Below are 220 nucleotides of genomic sequence, written 5' to 3' on the forward strand. Positions count from 1 at the left end.
CCATCTAACGGCAATCCATCCTCACTCACCTTTTCCTCGGCGAAGAGCTCGGTGTCCTGCCCTCCGTAGTATCCCTCCTCGAGAGCTGGATCTTTCAGCCTCGTGGTCTCCGAAGCGTCGGCGTCTCCGTCAGACACGAGGCCGAAGCGACTCCAGTCCACCTTTGATTTCTTCATTTTTTTTTTTTTTATGAGGTAAAGAAACTTGAACTATTTACTAG

General features: G+C 50.0%; 1 protein-coding gene across 1 annotated transcript in view; it reads right to left on the reverse strand.

Moving 5' to 3' along the window:
* Window positions 1–214, reverse strand: part of LOC119584981 (solute carrier family 12 member 8-like) — a 19,171-nt gene extending 18,957 nt beyond the window's left edge. Inside the window, exon 1 of the mRNA XM_037933589.1 lies at window positions 30–214. Coding sequence (XP_037789517.1) covers window positions 30–176 — 147 coding nt within the window. The 5' untranslated portion in view covers window positions 177–214. The remainder of the gene's footprint in view (window positions 1–29) is intronic.
* Between the last annotated feature and the right edge of the window lie 6 nt (window positions 215–220).

Source organism: Penaeus monodon, chromosome 19 (genome assembly GCF_015228065.2).
Source record: "Penaeus monodon isolate SGIC_2016 chromosome 19, NSTDA_Pmon_1, whole genome shotgun sequence".
In the NCBI taxonomy this organism is placed as follows: Eukaryota; Metazoa; Arthropoda; class Malacostraca; order Decapoda; family Penaeidae; genus Penaeus; species Penaeus monodon.